Source organism: Anas platyrhynchos, chromosome 8, assembly GCF_047663525.1.
Source record: "Anas platyrhynchos isolate ZD024472 breed Pekin duck chromosome 8, IASCAAS_PekinDuck_T2T, whole genome shotgun sequence".
Lineage (NCBI taxonomy): Eukaryota > Metazoa > Chordata > Aves > Anseriformes > Anatidae > Anas > Anas platyrhynchos.
In genome coordinates this window covers 35,877,657-35,892,143 of record NC_092594.1, presented here as the reverse complement: position 1 = coordinate 35,892,143, position 14,487 = coordinate 35,877,657, and the positions used below count along the sequence as shown (strand labels likewise).

General features: G+C 38.8%; 1 protein-coding gene across 11 annotated transcripts in view; it reads right to left on the bottom strand.

Moving 5' to 3' along the window:
* Nucleotides 1-14,487, bottom strand: part of FGGY (FGGY carbohydrate kinase domain containing) — a 137,696-nt gene that overhangs the window by 74,171 nt on the left and 49,038 nt on the right. For all 11 annotated transcript variants that reach the window (XR_003498742.3, XM_027462681.3, XM_072041716.1 and 8 more), the window contains one exon: nucleotides 12,795-12,910. Coding sequence is in view for 10 of the 11 variants with exons in the window: in XM_027462681.3 (XP_027318482.3) it covers nucleotides 12,795-12,910 (116 nt within the window). In the remaining variant the exon portion in view is untranslated. The remainder of the gene's footprint in view (nucleotides 1-12,794; nucleotides 12,911-14,487) is intronic.

The window sequence follows — 14,487 nt, the reverse complement described above, 5'->3', positions numbered from 1 at the left end:
CATGCTCACAACTCCTGTTGCATAAGACAATGTCCAATTTTTTTTTTCCTTCCGATTTCTACCCTCTCTGAGAGTTTCTACTAGCAATAAGGTGGCTATAACAACAGAAACTCTGAAACTGCCTAAACCATCAAATTCCTGCTACTGCAGCTCTACTTCCTCGTAGGCATAAATCATCCAGTTTTGGGACTTTGCTGGAAGTATGAAGAACGTTATGGTCACTCCAAGCACAGTCGGTGCAACCCTTCCCTCTGCCTTGACACCAAGGAGCCTGTGTCAGGTCTCGCCTCCACTATCATAACATATTTAATTTTTTCGAGCTGAAAGAGATATTGTTCAGTAATTAAACTATGCTGATAGAGGTAACTCAGGAGTTAGAAAAAAACTAAATTCATGAAACTTTCTGAATTTAAGGACTCTCCCGCACCCAACAGCCTCCTCTCTGGCAGCCGAGTCTAACCAAAGCCAAAGCAATAAGTGGCAGCTCCTGCAATCACACACACACCTTTATTTATCTAAAGATTTGGTGGGTGAGAAGCAGTGAAAGCCACAGCAGGAGCTCTCATACACCTTCCTGCCAATACCATGGCTTTAAGTCGGAGACGTGCTCATTTACTAGTACATATCTTTAGCATTACTCAGTTCGGCAAATCTTCAGGGCAGAGTTGACAAAACTCCTTTTTAAGAAAGAAAAGCCTACTTTCACAGTTGATTCAAGTGAGAATGTTACACCTAAAAAGCATTTTGATGTGTAGAAAGGAAGCAACACATTGTCCACAACAGAAGCCAATTAAGGGGAACAGCGTATCACAAATTAGCAGGAACACACCAATGCCCATGAGCATTATCTTCTGAAAATAGTTATGCTACCTTACTGTTTGTTGAAGAGAAGGTTGTAATATTAAATTCACAGGTGGAAAGTGGGTCTTTATTTTTATACATCACCGTGGCAGAAGACCTTTGCCTTTGCTGCAGACAGCACGCAAACCGCTCCGTGCTCGCTGTGCCAAGAGTTTCTGTTCTGTCAACGGCCACACCTCTGTCTCTGAAATGTCAGGCTGAATCTCATACTGGAAATTTAAAACAAATACGTATGGCCAAAACTTTTGACTTGGCTTTGGGTTTATATTCAATTATTAGGCACACTAAGCAGAAGTCATCACTCTCCACTAACTTATACAGGAGGAAGAGATAATATCTTTACATCTCATCTCTCCATCTCTTTACATCTCTATCTTCTACATCAAAAGAAGTCTACATTTTATTAGTTCCTGGTGTAAACACAAACAATTGTGCTAGCTGTTACAAGAGGTGTATCTTTTGTGATTTCACCCCTCAATAAGTTTTGAGAGCAGGATGTTTCTCTTTAAGAAAAGTTGTGTGTTGTCTTTTGGTTTCTTAAGACATCAGAAAATAATCCAAGTTGTGTGCTTCACCTGACATTCAAAGACCCTGCAGGTGGAAGGAAGTTCAAAAGAGTTCATGCAGCTAAAACCACATCTTTTTCTTCAGAACCAGTTACATGACCTGAAAGCAGCCAGATACCTTGTATATACAGCACGAGATGAAAGCAATCTGATATAAAACCTCTTTCCAGGCACTCCATTCCACTGGCAGCTTGTTTGTATCAGTCATACTGGTCAAATATTTTAATGTGTTATTATTATGTGGTTAAGCTCTATTTTAGAGATCAGAGCTACTAAAAAAAAATCTTTTCCTACCAGCTTCTCAATTATTGTATTCCTAGTTAATAAGCACTAAGGGAGCAATTGCAGAGATAAAGAGAATGTGCTGCTTCTAAGGGCAGCGGCAGCAAATGACCCTATTGATTCCTTTGGCACCAGCGGTAGATCAAAGTGACCAGCAGCACTGCTGTCTCCCATGGGCATCAAGTGGGTGAGGACATGTCCTGGGATGGGTTCCTGTGAGTTGAAGATACAGCGTAATAAACTTGTATTTTTATAAATGCATTAAAGGTAGGGTTTGGCCAGCCTGTTTTAGGTAGAGCTGAGCAATTTCTCGTCTGAAAGCAATGCTTCCTGACCACCTGGGAAGTGATGGCATGCAGAAGTCACCCACTACAAGGAGTGCGAGGAGGTGTCTCCTACATCACCCAGGTCAGGGAGTGCAGCAGGGAGGTGCCAGCAAGCGAGTGCAGCAGCCAGAATACCGACTCTGCCCCTCTACTTCATCCTCCCAGCTCTAGAAATCCCTGAATGCTCTGCTACATGCCTATGTTCTTAAGGAGCTTTATAAAAGAGAAAAAGCAGGCTCTGCATGGCCACTCCTGTCATCACAAGAGCTGCTTCCCCACCCACACAAGAGTGAGTAAGTAGGTGTGGAATGGGCCGAGACCTAGAAAGGGAATTATCACTCCCATGGTTTACTCCTCACCGAAAAACGAGAAAACTCAGCTAAGCATCAGTGTGCCTACAGTCTGTAAGTATAAAGCTATGAAATGATAAAAACAAAACAAACAAACCAAAACATGAAAAGCAACCAAAGAGGAGCCACAACTAAAAAGCAAAGGATTTGTAACAGATGGTACTTCAGGACTAGGCTAGGAGAGAATGAGGAGATTCTTTCTTGAGCAAAAGGCAGTGGCTTGAAAAGTCAAGGGACAGCTAGCACAAAAACAAAGGCATTACACAGCTACCCAGCAGGACTTCAGCAGCAGGTGCTGCCACCCTTAAATCCTACCTGTCAGGGAAAGAAGCCGTCAGAGAGGGAGGAAGGGAAATGAGAACCGCCTGCACACAGAGGCCGTCAGTGAGGGCATTACAGGAGGCTGTGTAAAAGAGGCAGTGAAAGGAACGAGTCTCCTCAAGACTCCTGCCAAAGTAAATGCATCGAGTCTTTTGTTTACAGTAGTCTCCTGTGCAAGTCATTTACCTTTGCTATAATGATTTCCAAAATTAGACCTACCCAAACAAACCCATAATGGCTGAAGCTGGAGAACTTTCTCTTTCACATTCGTACAGCTGTTTCAGTAACGCAGTGCCTCCACAACCTTTTCATTTTCTGTGAGACGTACTATTTCTAGCTATTTTTCCCCTATAAAGCAGCAAGTTTACAAAAGGAAAAAGCTGTCTGAATCTCTTCCTCCTCTTTTATCCTTTTTCGAAGACTAATGTTCGAATTTGCTATGATCAGGTTTTGTTTAAAGAATTTATGTGGTACCAGTGACCCTCTACCTTTTCAGGCAGTTTCCACAGCAACTAGCTATTTACCAGACGTAACACACCAGGCAGACAATACATCTTCAGTCAACTTCGGTGATCAAAATTCACTCTACAGTCTTACTAATATTTAACAGAAGTAGTTTTTTTTCGTACATAGACCTTTTTCAAACAATAAAAGCAGAGCGCAGCAGGAGCCCGCTTGACTCAGCTATGACATACCCGTTCGCTCCAGAACAGCTTTCCTTCCATCACGCACAACACGGGTGTGCTGCATATGCAATTATATTTGGCTGCATATGTGCATCAAGATACAGGGTTAAAAAAAAAAAAAAAAAAGGAGAAGGGGCTGTCCCATTTCTTCACTAACTTGACACAAGCAAACTTGAAGGGATGTAAAAATCCCTTGTTGAAATCCCTGCAGCCTCAGAAAGAAGCCCAGCCAAAGGACACATCCTAAGTTTTACAAATAACTCCTCCAAAACTGGTCAATATAAATGTTTTTTAATTTAAAAGCCAACACACAAAATAAATATGCTGTTAAATAAATGACTTACCGCATGGATTAGGGAAGTCATTTAGTTAAATAAAATGGTGCTAAATAAGCATCACGGGAAACTGGAGCCCAGTACAAAGAAGGACCATCCACCTAAATGGATCTCAGAATAAGTTATGTAAGAGTATTTTTCCCTTCTCTGAGATGCATTATTATAGGTTTTGTGGGGCATTTTCTTCAAAGATTTTGTAATACCAAGAACAGCACATGTAGGTGCTTAGTTCATTGTAAAGCTTGCAGGTCAATCTCTGATATTTGTGCTTTATCATAGTAGCATCACACAATGCCAAAATTCTGGGATATGCAAGGAACCTGAGTGATATAAATCTACCGTTATGTCATCCCAGCCCTACCTACATAAAATATATTACTCACTATCCCACCCTATTACATACAATACTCACATTTAACTGAGGTGTGACTGATTGTTCTGCAATTTTTAAACCTGGCTGATGGGCAGAAACGGGATCATTAAGAGATAAGGGAAATGGGATAACAATGTGGACTAGAAAATAATATTCACTTTTCTTAGGACTGAAAGTCTGGTGGTTAGAAGAGTGTTACAAATGGTCAGATGTGTTTTGTTTTTAACATGGAAATATCTTCCATAAAATTTCCCACGTGGTAGTGGAAAACTTGAGAATTTTCTTTGAGGAAAACCCAAACAAATCGTGATATTATAGGTCACCTTATTTAAAAGTGAGAAAACCAGTTGGTTAAATAAAATCATTTTGGCTTTCCTCAGTTCCAAATTAATCTCTGTCTATCTGAACTGCCACAGTAGCTTGAGGCAAGTCTAGTTTGGGTCCTTTCCATCCCACCCTCCCATACAGCTTATGCCTTCCACCGGACTACAGCTCAACTACCTAACATGGAATTACTTAAGGCAGACATTAGGTTGCTAAATACAGGCAAAAACAGGCAGATTGTCATTCATTAAGCTGAAAAGTAAATTGGTTTGCAGACCATAGGTGCCTACTTCAACAAATACCATATCCTTCTTGTCCAAATGAAAAAGAGCTACCTCACGTATAAATGGAAAGCTTTCCTGGTTGAAGGTCAAAAGAAAAAGAAGAATAAGAAAAAACAACATTCTGCATCACTGGATCATTAGGCATGTACATTGATGGACGTGGTTGGGTTGTCTTTACTAGATTTCAGTGAAATAGTGCAGAATGAAAATTCCGTGTAATGCATGGTTCACTACTCACTAGGCTGACATGCATACAGCTATACAGCACATGTATTTAGATGGCTACGTAACTAGGTGTAGTGTATTCGCATCCAAACTTGGCTGCCTTACTTCACATTTCTGCTTGCAAGCAGTAATTTCAGTATGTTGATTATTTCCATTTCTGACACCTCACAGTACAATATTCCTTACAGTCTCTCAAGATACTGGAGCATCGTCAGTGTAGACGACGTGACTATTGCTGTACTCTCAGAGTTGCAAGTAATCAGACTCTGGTTTGGTACAATACATCACTTAGATTGTACAGGCAATTTAACTTGTACTAATTATGGATTACTACATAACAGAATGTTTTTTTATTACTGTATTTTTTTAAAATGTAATTCAAATGATAGCATCTCCTCTTTGAAGAAATAATTACCCCTTTTCAAAACTGAAAGAAATGACAGACCAAAAATAACCCAATCAGTTACTGAAAGAATGCTTTTGAATCTTTCAGCTAAGCTTCTGATACTTGTACAGTCTTATTCCCCACCACATTCACACGGTATCCACTTCTAATACCCATACTGAGAAGATACTGATGCATTATAAAGGGTTCAGAAATGAGTCGGAAAAGCAATTATAGGGATTGAGAAGTATGATAATTCACACAAGAGTTTTGGTGAAAAACCTTGAGTAGCTCAGTGTTTTTCTTTAGCAGAAAATTTCAGTCTGTGCAGGTCAGGCATGTCACTACAGTCTGGCAGACCAGAGTAAGAAGTTAAAATTTAGATGAAAAATGAATTATTTAATTAAGTCATTAATTCTGAGCAATGAGAGCAACTAACAATCAACAACCTTTATGTCTGAAGTGGGCTCTGTCACAGAAAATTATAGAGTCAAGACTGGTTCTAAGATACACTTTAAACTACTTAAACATCAATTTCAGGGAGTACAACAGCCTCTGACTTAGAGGATGTCAGCAAATTGTTTGAAATAGCCCTTCTGGTTTTATAAATCCTGACTCAAAGCAGACATCTCTGTTTTAAAAATCATCTCAGTATGAGGCTTGAGCAAAAAAAAGGCGATGAACAAATCAGGACCAGAGAGATGATGATCCAGGTAAAAAGAAGAAATGACCTACAACTTTTCTGGGAACGGATGTTTTGTTTTGTTTCTTCTTCTTTTTTATTTTTTGTCCTTCTGCTTTCCTTTTTTTTTTTTTTTTTTCTTTTTTCTTTTTTTAAGAGTTGTATGAAAAAGGATGTCAACAGATTTAAATATTAAGCAATCACAACAGGCTCAAAGTCTGCTCAAAGCTTTGCCTATGACTATTAAAGTCAAAAATTCAAAGAAAAAGCTCCTTGTTTTCATACGTTATAGGAAGAAGTCCACAGCAGGTAGTTTTATTTATTTATTTATTTATTTATTGAAAGCTCTAAACTTTTAATACTAGTCATCTAACCTACAATGAAGCCTGCAGATGAAAGAACACAGCACGGTACTCCTCACTTCTTGCATGAGAGGAGAACTGGAAAGGTACAGTCTGCCAGCAGAACTCAGCCTGATAATAAAAAGGATGACTGATGGTTCCCTTCCTTAGAGTGGAAGAGGAATTAAAAATTGTCACCCAGGAAAGGCATTGAGATAGACCTGAGCTGTCTTATTCATTTTGAAGCAGTTTAATCCAGCCTATTGAAGAGCAGTTATCGGAAAGAGCAAGAAAATCTCACGTGGAGAACTCAGGTGACAGGACATGCATGAAATTCAAGAAACGGGCAAGGGAAGTCCTGCACTGCAGTGGAAGAACCCCGTGTACCAGAAGAGGCTGGAAGCTGACAATCACAAAAAGAAAAAAACAACAAAAAGGTCCTGTAGCTCCTGGTAAGCATCACGTCGAATGCAAGCCAGCAACATGCACTTGCAGCAACAAAGGCAATGGCATCCTGGGCAGTATTAGAAAGAGCATCACCAGGCTGATGGAGGTGATCCTTGCTCCCTACTCAGCATTGGTGAGATGACATCTGCAGTGCTGTGTCCACGGTACAGGAGAAACATGGATGTAAGAGAGCGAGGCCAGAGAATGGCCCCAACGACAACAGAGGCACGTCACGCAAGCAGAGGCTGAGAGCTGAGACTTTGCCCAGCAATGAGAGCTCTGGAGGGAGATCTTACCCACGTGTATAAATATCTGATAGGAGGGAGTAAAGATGACAGGGCAAGACTCTTAGTGCCACCCAGCAACAGGACCAGAGGAAATGCCCACAAGCTTAAATAGAGGAAGATACATTTAACCATAAAAACAAATGTGTTTACTGGGAAAGGGTGGCCTGCCTAGACAGACTTTGGAGTCTCCATCCTTGGAAATACTCAAAAAAAAACAAAAAAGAAAAGAAAACAAAAAAAATCAATTGGATACAGCCCTGAGCAACCTGCTGAGATGACCCTGCTTTGTGCAGGGGGGCTGGACTACATGATCCTCAGGGGTCCTTTCTGACCTCAACCATTCCTATGATTCAGTGATGTCAAAATTAAGAAGAAAAAAAAAATCACAAGAATATGTTGCTTTTCTGAGAAAAAATATTTTTAACATCTTACTGCTGAATCATATATTATGAAATAATGCCTCAAGCTCTGAGGAAGGAGACACCCTAAAACCTCTTTGCACTGTGCCAGTTTCACCTCCTTCACAGTTGCTGCAGCTCTTGAACACGCTGAAATGACAGGAAGCCAGAAAAATGTTAGGATATTTGGAACACTCTTCACTTTTAAATTCCATGGATTCTGACAGCATAAAAGTGTAAATATCCTGTGATTCATCCTTTTAATTTTGTTCAAAATTGTAACATGTTTTAATTTATTTGGGATAGGAAAATACAAAAGAAAGATAAAAGGACTCTATACTTAAGAGAAACTTTTTTCCTACTGTTCTTTATTATTTGCAAGGCGTGGTGTTTGAAGCTCACTGTTACAATCCAGTTTTATGAAGACCTGGCAGTTACAAACTGACCTGAAAAAATCTGTCTCTCCCAGCCCTCAAGGAAATCCCTCACATACACTGGAGGATCTGGCATCAAAGGCCTTGGAAAAGATAGAAAATTGGCTGAACTAATAGATTGACCATTTCCTTCTGGAAATCAACGGAAGCAACCTGTGGAAAAGGGAAAGCATTCTTACTGAGGCTGGCTATAAGGATGAATGGGTAGCAGACCCAGAACAGAATTTAGGCAGAGGGGTGTAGAAGGACCAGAGGGTGTTCTTCCTTACACCACCATCACCTGCAAAGTCAAAATCAAACATGAAACAATTCTAACAGCCTTACTCTAAAGCCAGTACAGAGAAACTACGAGTTCAGAGACAAAAAACAGCAACAGAGATGTGCTGCCTGAAGACAGGAATACAACTGATCTCCAGACTACGTGATGTGAAAGTTCAGGAAAAAAACAATAAAATTTTAAGAATGTTTTATAATTTTATGAACAGGATTGGCAATGGTAATCATCTACAAAATCCAATCTTGTGACATCACAATCTGTGCGTGCAACAGTCATTTTCATTAGTATATTAATTTCAAGTACTCTTAAGTTCAAGGCAGACACTGAATTTCCATAAAACCTGTGAGATTTAAGCAATCCAAATACTTCCCTCAGTTCTGCCTCAGATGTTCACAAAGATCTTATAATTATCAGCCACGTATTTATTCACTTTTGAGGATGTGGCTCTAAACACCTACTCAGGAAGGGCTGTATTTCCAAGAATTAAGTCTATTTACAATATATATATTTAAAAAATAAATAAAATCAGTGTGCCATCACAGATGAAAGAAGGTAACAAGCTGCTGTTTACAAAGGCTCAGTATTTCAGCCTTCAACACACAATCTATGAGAACGCTGAAACCTACCCTGCAGTACCTGCAATGTTCTCTCAGACAAATTGAGCCATTTTCAACAAAAAAAAAGAGACCTGGCATAAAATATTACCATTCAATAAAAAATCATTATTTGGTCCCTTAAGTAGCCCCTGAAGTAGAGGGTTGTGGTGGAAATTTATCAGGCATTTTCCTCCAAATGGAATACACGCTTCGGTACCCTAAGAGGTCTATAGTACATGAAATTTTAACGGAATTGTTAATGTCTTTCTAGGTTTTATAATACCACAAAGAGATACTCATCATGCACTTTCGCCACAGCAGATAAATGCTAATGCCTGTAGTACACAGCATTTTCACAGTGGTTTTGAAGACAAGCCATCGTCTGCTCTCACGGTGGGCAAATTAATGAGATCAATAAATTTTGCAGTATTTCCAGATACAAATCTTTACCTTCGCAAAAATGCTCAGTAAATTCACAATGTACAGAAGGGACCACAAACAACTTCTTAGGTGGATTCCCTGAAAGGTTAGCCTGCTCTGAGAAATGCAGAATGTCAGAGGCCTGGGAATTTTCATATGTGAACCCAGACTTTGATGTGGGAAACATTGGTGGAAGATGCAAAAGGTCAGAAGCGAGGGTCACCCTTATCAACAAGGTTATATGTTAAGTTAAACTGAAACTACGAGAAGCATGCTACCTGGAACCACAAGCAGCGCTCTGATTACAGTAAATATATTTTTAAAGGGCAAGACATTTTAAAAGTGATGTTTAAAAGTGTATTTATCAGAATAAAGAAAAAATTACATTAAATAAGTTTTTTCTCAGGTAATTTCCATAAATATTTTCAGTATCATGAAAGCTAATGCTACTTCAAAAAAACCTCTAGTCATAGCGATTCATTGTCTGATTGGAAACAATACTAATATCAATTACAGATTCAAAAATGCACAGGTTTTCTGCCTATTTTTAATTGGTAATTTTTCAAAAAAAAATCTCAGCTAATTTTATCTTGTGATTTTTGCTTTGTTTACAACAAAATTATGATTCAGAGCCTACTGCTGCTAATCTTTTAGGACAGATATGGGAAAAAAATATTATCTCTCTTTTCAATGTGAATGTGCAGGCATCAAAATCCATCCTTGTATTTGAGCTAAACAAACCTTGAGCAGAGGCATGTGGGCTTGGGCAAGCTCTACAGGAGAACAAAAAGGGAAATTCCACAAGAATTACTTCAGACTTGTTAGGGTTTTGTTTTTATTTTTATTTGAGGAGGAGTTTTTGACCATGTACAGTTCCCCTCCAACCTACTCCTACGGAGGTTATCTGTCAATTTTGGGCTCCTTAATCTGCAAGGCAGCCAAGTGCACTGTTTAGGATTCAGGTCTGTTGGGTGCAGCACATTATTATACGCCTCCTGAAAGTGCACACGAGTTAGTTATACAAAAGGAAGGCAATTTGTTTAATGTGCTGAAGTTAACAGCAGCTGAGGTTGTTCACTTCATGTGACAGTGCCCTGAAGTGGTATTAGAAATATAGCCTCAGCTGAGTTTGTGCAAGGCATAATCCTGGGTTTGCTGTGCTCAGTAGAGAGCCTGTGGGCTCCTGGGAGGAGGTCTGTGCAGCGATGCTGCCTCGCCACCACTGCTGACACCTCTGGAGCTGCTAGGAGCCTTCCTTCCACAAAATACAAGACAGTTTTAGCTGCAGATCGACCAGTGCTGCTGGAGTGACTGGCACTTCCCTGGTAGCTGCACCTACACTGTCCTGATTGATTTAAATTAGCTGAGCTCATTCAAAGTACCTTTACCACGTCAAGTAACGCTGAACACTCATTAAACCAAACAAAAACCCCAACTTTCACCGGAATGATGCTACTACTCCCATACAGTGACACTGATAAGATTTGGGGTGGCAGATAAAACTCGCTTCCCCAGCACACAAGACAGACCTCAGACTTGTGGGGCAGCTTGGGGGCAGGGAATGAGTTGGCTTGTTCTGGTGTCTTTTTGTCTCCTTCTGAGGCTAGATCCTACCAAGAGACTAACAGGCACAGCTTAGAAGTTCAACTTGAAGGAATTAAAGAGTAATTGCTGTCTGTTTTCCACATTCATACAGGGAGCTCCTTACTCCCTCTTCATAGACATGTGAATGAAGGTCACTGTCCTGCTTTTAGATTTTATCGCAGCTGAGTATAATGAATGTAACAGCTTCCTTTTTGAAAAAAAGGCAAGGTCAGAAAAATAGGTCATGGAAATAACCATGTATTATACCTGAGGCCAGGTTTCGGCGCTATTATACAAAACAAGAAGCATCTTATACTTTAGATATACACAAGATAATGAGCCCAAAGATCTGAAAAGGTGAAGTTTCAAAGTGCATTACAGTATGTACTTTTCAGAAGCTTCAAGTTCTAGCCTACAGTTTGATGTCATTCTCTAGGTCATATTCTGTTCCTCCAGTTCCCGCAGACGTGTACCCATGTATTCTATGTGGAGTTTGTTGAAAATCAATGCAATTGCCCAGGGAACTAGATGCTTTTGCCATTAACTAAGGAATTATTGTTTTCCTTTCAAGAAGTGCCTGTCAACAGAAGCTAATTTACTGATTTGTTTTGTAAATATTGTGCTTTAAAAAATGTAAACCTGATATTTGAAATTCATTGTTTTTGTCTTGCCAAATTTTGAGCCATAGACAGATAACTTTTATGAGGCTTCCATCACTCCAAGGCCCTTTTTCTAATGACTACAGTATCATTTGAAACATGTATGTTTAGTTACTTAAATGGCAAATTGCTTTGCACTGCCTTTGAAGTACATTGCATAAATATTGAATTAAAACTTTAACTCACACTTCATAAATAATTTATTTTAAAAATACTATTCCGTAAGACCATCCGCTGCTGAGATGTTCGATTTTCTGGTAAAAACATGAAAATATTGCAAGTCTTACTTTAATTTGTTGAAGATTTGCTAAAAGCCACATGTGATACATGTTACAAGAATTGTATTCAAACAAAAACCTCAGGAAGCTAAAAGTCTTATGCTCTAGTAGGTTTTAGACCTTTGCATAAGCTGTTTCAGTGGCAGGAGGAAATGCTGAAATCTATTCAAGGAAGCTTTCAAGTACAATTATCTGATACACCTGAAAATGGCTTATAGTACATTTTGTAATGATCAGAATAGCTTATGGATTTCTTTATATTTCATTTCCCTACAGTCCTCCCTTTGCCACTTCTTTTTCATGTTGCTGCATTTAAACTGCTGTACAAACTTGTTCAAAGTGCTAGACATAAAAAAAAAAATCAAAGGAAATTTCAGATAATTAACTTTGATGAATGAGCATATTTTAATTCATGTCTGGTAATATTCTTGTTAATGACATGTCTGCTTAGGACATCCATTAGAAGTCCATTAACTTAACAGGGAAAGTCTAATAAAGTTATCCTGGAAATTTTCTGGTATATTAACATTATGGACTTTTAATGAATATCTGCTGTAGGAATTGCTATTAGCAAGGCTACCATTCTAATTAAACTTATGCTCTAAGAGAGTGAAGAAACAGCATGAAGATACTAACAAGCAGAAGTAGCACATTTTGGGAAAATTACTGTAAGAGAGATTGGTATAGGTTACAAAACATGCTAATAGTAGCAGATATATATATATGTGTTTATATATCTTTTTTTTTTTTTCTTTTTTGTAGCTTGCCATCCAATATGCCAATATATTGTGCTTCCTTCATACAATCAACTGCTGAGGCTCCCCACTTACTTCTCTGTTATTGAGATTGAGCAGCAATGAAAGGCTAGGAGATACAAAATTGAAAAATAATTTTCATGACAATGCCAAGTAAAAAAGTGTACTTTGGAAAGCTATTACCTATAGGCATCCCACTTTGTTATCAACCCATCTGAAGATTCATCAAGGCCTTCTACACTCCTGCTGACAATCACAGTAATACAGCTAAAGGTCTTTATATGTGTGTGTGTGTATAAAAGAATCCCCCCAATATACCTATTTTTTCATATTTATCCTTCACCAAATCTTCCAAACCAATGATATTCCAGAAACTGTCATCCCAACCTCCATCTGAAGTGTATGTCCACTTGCAAACTAACGTACAGAGGGACCTGAAAGGAGACAACATATGCACAGAATCAGGAAAATGAACACAAATGATTTTAAAGTTGTGACTAGAAAGACAGTTGTGCAAAATGATCTCTTCAATGACTGGTCGAAAGTTCCAAGCATAATGCTAATACCAAAACAAAAATATGTTACAGTTTGGAGTGTATACCTTGAGATAACCTTAAAAGGACCCTATGTTTGAGATTGTTTCCTGCTAACACAGCTTATTGTCTTGCCACTTCATTGCATAAATAAGTCAAATAACAGGTCATGCACATGCATAGAAGACAGTATAGCACGAACATAACAGCTCTTCAGCAAGCAGCTCGAGGAAAGATTCCTGCTTTTCCAGGCTGTACATAAATAGCAGTGTTTTACACAAAGCATGTCCTTAGAAAAACCTTCTATTACTTATGTTCAAGCTGAATTACAAGTTGCAGGACATGATGTATGCCCTGATAATTAGATTAAATAGCATTGCTTCAATACCTGCAGGTACAAAATGCCTTTATCAGGTGAATGTGTACGAGCAAAATCACATGCAACTACAGGAGCTTCTGTTACAGCATGTGTTCAAGTACCACTATCATCGGGTCTGTATCTCAGCAGAAGCTGATGACAGACCAGTGACATGCTGAAATAGCATTAGCCATGATGCAAGTGAGTGCAACATTAAGCTCTTGTTTCAGGTCTTGTTTCTGATAAGACGACGGTGAACTTCACTGTGACAGTAAAGCATCACAAGGGCAGCGTACAGGAGCAGAATATAAACAAAACACAACAGCATGTGCACAAACGCTATTGGAACAGTTTTTTTCCCCTCCTAAAGTGATCCATGCCCCCAGCCTCCCATTTGCCCCAAAACATGAATAATGTTCTGGAAGATTTAGTATTTAACCAACTGCTGTCTGTCTGAACACTAAGAACCATCTCAGAACATCAGTATTTAATTGTGCTTGAAAAGTCAGTAAAGTAGAAGGTATTAATAATGCTAACTACGACTGAAAATTTCAGCTATCTTTAATCTTCAGAATACTGTTGAACCACCAAGAACAAGACAGCTGTGATGCATCTCTGAAACACAACATCATAACTGTTCTTGAGGAGAAAAGCCCCTTTAAGGGATTCATTCTTTGGTATCTTACAAGATAACTTATTTATGACTCATTTTCAGCTGAGGTGTACTTTCACAGATGTATATTTTTTATTAGTATTTTATAATCTCTGCAAGCATCTTCAGCACAAACTGAATTTTACTAAAGCATCTGAACAGTTTTGCAAGAAAAAGATCAGATGCTTTAGCAAAACTAACATAAAAACCCTTTCTACAAAGCGTATTTTCTGAGTTAAAGCAAACACTCCCTTTTTTCCTACGTGACCTACCTAGGGACCTAAGTAAGGAGAACTAAACTAAAAGTCTCATTGCATTACATATTGCTATTACCATAATACCCAGGAAAACCAGCCCTGGACAAGAACCCCACCACAAAAAAGGTACAAACACTGGAAGATTGCTGCCTTCAGAAAACTTAAAAATAAGACAGCAGTGAAGTTTAGAGAGGTGTCTGAAGCAAGCCAA